The sequence below is a fragment of the Triticum urartu genome, chromosome 4A (genome assembly GCF_056163025.1).
Source record: "Triticum urartu cultivar PI428250 chromosome 4A, HENAU_Tu73, whole genome shotgun sequence".
Taxonomy (NCBI): Eukaryota; Viridiplantae; Streptophyta; class Magnoliopsida; order Poales; family Poaceae; genus Triticum; species Triticum urartu.
In genome coordinates, this window is record NC_141876.1 from 229,727,125 (window position 1) to 229,734,064 (window position 6,940).

Genomic DNA, 6,940 nt, shown 5'->3' on the forward strand with positions numbered 1-6,940 from the left:
AGCACAACATCTATGCTCTGTCTATAGAGCATCAACATATAAACTTAAAAAGACAGCATTGCATAACCAAATTAAGCATACAATTATACAAGTGACTACACACATAATATTTCCACACACCAAAGTAAGCAATTACATGCAATACTAAACTAGGAGAAATGAGGATCTAATCATCTACTTCTTGTTGTGACGACGCTTGCCATTGCTCTGCTTCTGGCTAGATCCCAGGCCGTTTTGGGGAAGGAGGCACTTCCTCATGTCAATGATTCGCTTGTACATCTCCTAGATCGTGTAGGCCACCTTGTCCGCATACACGACGTGAGCTTTGTCGAGTTTCTCCATCCAGGCCGAGTGCCAAGCACGCTTGTCCTTGTTAAAGGAATTCTTCAGGTCTCTATAGTAGGGGTCGATGATGGCCTCGGCGAGGTGAACTAGTGAATCCTCCTCATGCTTGTTGCTGCCCCAGATCTTGTATTGGCCCTAGATGTCGACAAGATTCTGGCAGGCGATGCCCGAATTCTTGACCACCTTTACATCGTTGGTGATGTCCATAGTAGAAAACATATAGTGGGGGCTGTTGAAAAACCTGGCGAAATGCTCGCAAGGCCTTGTGGCGAGGCAACAGTGGTAGACGATGACGTCATTGCACACACACATCTGTGCAACGGCGACCTTGGGATGAGACCCGGCATGAGTGCGGGTGTACTTGAGGTCGAACCCGACCACCTTATACTTCTCCTCATCAAGCAACAACTCCATGATGTGGATGGAGTGCTCCACCCAGACCGGGATGTTAGTGTACACCACCGAGAGCTCTGTGAACCAACTGTGGGTGTCCACCATAGCATGCATGGTGATCTGCTGCTCATTGTCGGAAGCCGCTCGAAGCGCCATTGGAGCCACGCAGGATACCCTCTAAGAATTTTTCATGGTGGGTGTGCTTCTTGCAACAGTGGAGTGCAATCGAAAGGTTCAAGAGAACAAGGTTTAAATGTCCACGGTAAGAAATGGGGGTCGGTTGGCCTGTAAGCGCCATGTCTTGTCGCCACGTTCATAGCGGAGGATTCCAGTGCATGCTTGAGAACCCCGCTCGCGTTTCGCTTGACCACACATGGTCTTGGAGAGTTGCCAAATGTATCTTTGGTGATCCTATTCCCGCGCAACCGCGCAAGCTTCCGACCCAGCTAGTTTGGCCACGCATCATCTAGAAGAGGGGTAAATCATGGGCGTTTATCGGCAAAAAGCATTGTAAAAATGAGGTGTGTGGAATGACATTGGTCGTAATTATACCCGTGGGTGATGAGGTCAAAGTTACACAGAAGGGTGATGATGGACACTTAGTGTGATAATTAATTTTGTGCTCTACAGAGCACAGTTGAAGAAACCAATGATACCTATCCAACGTATCTATAATTTTTGATTGCTCCATGCTATATTATCTACTGTTTTGTACATTATTGGGCTTTATTATCCACTTTTATATTATTTTTGGGACTAACCTATTAACTCGAGGCCCAGCCTAGAATTGCTATTTTTTTGCCTATTTTAGGGTTTCGAAGAAAATGAATATCAAGCGGAGTCCAAACAGAATGAAACCTTCGGGAACGTGAGTTTCTCACCGAACAAGACCCAGGAGACTTGGACACTACGTCATGCAACCAACAGGGAGGCCACGAGGTAGGGGGGTGCGCCTACCCCCCCAGGCGCGCCCTCCACCCTCATGGGCCCCCTGTTGCTCCACCGACATACTTCTTCCTCCTATATATACCTATGTACCCCAAGCGATCAGATACGGAGCCAAAACCCTAATTCCACCGCCGTAACTTTCTGTATCCACGAGATCCCATCTTGGGGCTTGTTCCGGAGCTCCGCCGGAGGGGGCATCGATCACGGAGGGCTTATACATCAACACCATAGCCTCTCCGATGAAGTGTGAGTAGTTTACCTCAGACCTACGGGTCCATACTTATTAGCTAGATGGCTTCTTCTCTCTATTTAGATCTCAATACAAAGTTCTCCCCCTCTCTTGTAGAGATCTATTCAATGTAATCTTCATTTTGCGGTGTGTTTGTTGAGACCGATGAATTGTGGGTTTATGATCAAGTTTATCTATGAACAATATTTGAATCTCCTCTGAATTCTTTTATGTATGATTGGTTATCTTTGCAAGTCTCTTCGAATTATCAGTTTGGTTTGGCCTACTAGATTGATCTTTCTTGCAATGGGAGAAGTGCATAGCTTTGGGTTCAATCTTGCGGTGTCCTTTCCCAGTGACAGTAGGGGCAGCAAGGCACGTATTGTATTGTTGCCATCGAGGATAACAAGATGGGTTTTTCATCACATTGGATGAGTTTATCCCTCTACATCATGTCATCTTGCTTAAGGCGTTAGTCTGTTCTTATGAACTTAATACTCTAGATGCATGCTGGATAGCAGTCGATGTGTGGAGTAATAATAGTAGATGCAGGTAGGAGTCGGTCTACTTGTCTCGGACGTGATGCTTATATACATGATCATACCTAGATATTCTCATAACTATGCTCAATTCTGCCAATTGCTCAACAGTAATTCATTCACCCACTGTAAAATACTTATGCTCTCGAGAGAAGCCACTAGTGAAACCTATGGCCCCCGGGTCTATCTTCATCATATTAATCTTCCAATACTTTGTTATTTTCATTGCCTTTTATTTTACTTTGCATCTTTATCATAAAAATACCAAAAATATTATCTTATCATATCTATCAGATCTCACTCTCGTAAGTGACCGTGTAGGGGTTGACAACCCCTTATCGCGTTGGTTGCGAGGATTTATTTGTTTTGTGCGGGTGCGAGGGACTCGCGCGTAGCCTCCTACTAGATTGATACCTTGGTTCTCAAAAACTGAGGGAAATACTTACGCTACTCTGCTGCATCACCCTTTCCTCTTCAAGGGAAAACCAACGCAAGTGCTCTAGAGGTAGCAAGAAGGATTTCTAGTGCCGTTGCCGGGGAGGTCTACGCAAAATTCAACATACCAAGTACCCATAACAAACCCTTATCTCCCGCATTACATTTTTTTCCATTTGCCTCTCGTTTTCCTCTCCCCCACTTCACCCTTGCTGTTTTATTCGCCCTCTCTCTCTATCCTCCCTTTCTTTTCCGGTTGCCTATTTTCTGTTTGCCTGTCGTTATGGTGAGTCCTCTATCTTCTCCGTTGTCTCCCGAGAATGAAGTTCTAAATTTTAAGCAAAGGGAGGGAGAAAATCTAAAAGTCGCTTGGTATAGAATTTGCAATGCTCAAAATAGATCTACCAGGAAGCAATCTACTTCCGTTCTTCTTCGCAATTTTTATGTAGGCGTTGCTCCTTGGTACAGATATGTCCTTGATACCATTACCGAAGGGAATTTCTTGGGTAGCAACACTTTTCATTCTTATAATGCTATGATAGATTTATTTGGCTCACCACCTCTTTTGGTTAATGGAACTATGTTAACTTTGGAGAATGTAATGCAAAAACTTGAAATTATTGAAAATAAAGTTTCTACCATTGAGTTGATTGAAAATTTCGATAAAAAGATCCGGAACCAAATTACCCAAAATGGATCTAAAGTAGGAGTAACTTTGAAAAATATTAAAGAGAAGGAACCTATAGTTAATGAAAGAATAAATCATGATTCCACTATAATAGATAAACTTGAGGGTATCATTACCAACTTGGGAACCACTTTTTCTTCCATAAAGAATACCCCAAGTCCTCCAACTAAAATTGCCAAGCTAATGTATGTTCCTAAAAATAAAGGTGAATCCTCTAGCAAAGAAACTGCGGATCTCAAATCTATAAGTATTCATCCTAATTTTTTGCTGTCATTAAGGAACCATTTGTTACAAATGAATTTTTTGATCTTGTGCCTACAAGTTTGATAATCAATAAAAAAGAAAGAAATTCCTAAGGATGGTATATGCCTCATTGAATAATTACCAACCAAAGATGGCAATACCTAGATCTATCCTTGCTTTTATGCCTAGATATGGGCGTTAAACGATAGCGCTTGTTGGGAGGCAACCCAATTTTATTTTTATTCCTTGATTTTTGATCCTTTTTAGTAATAAATAATTTATCTATCCTCTGTTTTAGTTATGTTTTTTGTGTTTAATTAGTGTTTGTGCCAAGTAGAACCGTTGGGAAGACATGGGGAAAGTCTAGTTAAACTTGCTGTAAAAAACAGAAACTTTAGCGCTCATGAGAACTGCTGCCATTTTTATTTGGAAAGTGATATTTAGTTAATTATTTTTTCAGATGATTAATAGAGAAATTCCTCACGTCCATTAATTTATTTTAGAATTTTTGGGGTTCCAGATCTTGCGCTAGCTAGAGATTACTACAGACTGTTCTGTTTTTGACAGATTCTGTTTTTCGTGTGTTGTTTGCTTATTTTAATGAATCTATGGCTAGTAAAATAGTATATAAACCATAGAGAAGTTGGAATCCAGTAGGTTTAACACCAATACAAATAAATAATGAGTCCATTACAGTACCTTGAAGTGGTCTTTTGTTTTCTTTCGCTAACGGAGCTCACGAGATTTTCTACTTTAAGTTTTGTGTTGTGAAGTTTTCAAGTTTTGGGTCAAGATTTTATGGATTATGGAACAAGGAGTGGCAAGAGCCTAATCTTGGGTATGCCCATGGAACCCCCAATATAATCTAAGGACACCTAAAAGCCAAAGCTTGGGGATGCCCCGGAAGGCATCCCCTCTTTCATTTACTTCTATTGGTAACTTTACTTAGAGCTATATTTTTATTCACCACATGATATGTGTTTTGCTTGGAGCCTCTTGTATGATTTGAGTATTTATTTGTTAGTTTACCACAATCATCCTTGCTGTACACACCTTTTGATAGAGACACACATGATTTGGAAATTATTAGAATACTCTATGTGCTTCACTTATATCTTTTGAGTTATATAGTTTTGCTCTAGTACTTCACTTATATATTTTTAGAGCACGGTGGTGGATTTGTTTTATAGAAACAATTGATCTCTCATGATTCACTTAGATTATTTTGAGGGTCTTAAATAGCATGGTAATTTGCTTAAATAATCCTAATATGTTAGGTATACAAGATTAATAGTAAAATTCTCTTATCAATGTGTTGAATACTAAGAGAAGTTTGATGCTTGATAATTGTTTTGAGATATGGAGATGGTGATATTAGAGTCATGCTAGTTGAGTAGTTGTGAATTTTAGAAATACTTGTGTTAAAGTTTGTGATTCCCGTAGCATGCACGTATGGTGAACCATTATGTGATGAAGTCGGAGCATGATTTATCTATTGATTGTCTTCCTTATGTGTGGCGGTCGGGGATGAGCGATGGTCTTTTCCCACCAATCTATCCCCCTAGGAGCATGCGCGTAATACTTTGCTTTGATAACTTGTAGATTTTTGCAATAAGTATATGAGTTCTTGATAACTAATGTTGATTCCATGGATCATACGCACTCTCACCCTTCCACCATTCCTAGCCTCTCTAATACCGCGCACCTTTCGCGGGTATCATACACCCACCATATACCTTCCTAAAAACAGCCACCATACCTACCTATTATGGCATTTCCATAGCCATTCCGAGATATATTGCCATGCAGCTTTCCACCGTTCTATTATTATGACACACTTCATCATTGCCATATTGCTTTGCATGATCATGTAATTGACATCGTATTTGTGGCAAAGCCGCCGTTCATAATTCTTTCATACATGTCACTCTTGATTCATTGCATATCCCGGTACACCACCGAAGGCATTCACATAGAGTCGTATTTTGTTCTAAGTATCGAGTTGTAATTGTTGAGTTGTAAGAAAATAAAAGTGTGATGATCATCATTATTAGAGCATTGTCCCAGTGAGAAAAGGATGATGGAGACTCTGATTCCCCCACAAGTCAGGATGAGACTCCAGACGAAAAATAAAAAAAATAAAAATAAAAAATAAAAAATCTCCAAAATAAAGAGGCCATAAAAAAGAGAAAAGGCCCAAATAAAAAAACGAGAGAAAAAGAGAGAAGGGACAATGCTACTATCCTTTTACCACACTTGTGTTTCAAAGTAGCACCATGATCTTCATGATAGAGAGTCTCCTATGTTGTCACTTTCATATACTAGTGGGAATTTTTCATTATAGAACTTGGCTTGTATATTCCAATGACGGGCTTCCTCAAATTGCCCTAGGTCTTCGTGAGCAAGCGAGTTGGATGCACACCCACTTAGTTTCTTTTTGAGCTTTCATATAGTTATAGCTCTAGTGCATCCGTTGCATGGCAATCCCTACTCACTCACATTGATATCTATTAATGGTCATCTCCATAGCCCGTTGATACGCCTAGTTGATGTGAGACTATCTTCTCCCTTTTTGTCTTCTCCACAACCACCATTCTATTCCACCTATAGTGCTATGTCCATGGCTCACGCTCATGTATTGCGTGAAGATTGAAAAAGTTTGAGAATGTCAAAAGTATGAAACAATTGTTTGGCTTGTCATCGGGGTTGTGCATGATTTAAATATTTCGTGTGGTGAAGATAGAGCATAGCCAGACTATATGATTTTGTAGGGATAACTTTCTTTAGCCATGTTATTTTGAGAAGATATAATTGCTTAGTTAGTATGCTTGAAGTATTATTATTTTTATGTCAATATTAAACTTTTGTCTTGAATCTTTCGGATTTGAATATTCATACCACAGTTAAGAAGAATTACATTGAAATTATGCCAAGTAGCATTCCACATCAAGAATTCTGTTTTTATCATTTACCTACTCGAGGACGAGCAGGAATTAAGCTTGGGGCTGCTTGATACGTCTCTAACGTATCTATAATTTTTGATTGCTCCATGCTATATTATCTACTGTTTTGGACATTATTGGGCTTTATTATCCACTTTTATATTATTTTTGGGACTAA

General features: G+C 40.0%; 1 protein-coding gene across 1 annotated transcript; it reads right to left on the bottom strand.

Moving 5' to 3' along the window:
- Nucleotides 1-282: 282 nt before the first annotated feature.
- LOC147975449 (uncharacterized) lies at nt 283-894 on the bottom strand. Its single transcript, XM_087520427.1, has 2 exons — nt 535-894; nt 283-480 (listed from the first exon to the last, which is right to left on the bottom strand). Exons 1-2 carry the CDS (start codon nt 892-894, stop codon nt 283-285), a joined length of 558 nt encoding a protein of 185 aa, XP_087376553.1.
- Nucleotides 895-6,940: the final 6,046 nt, after the last annotated feature.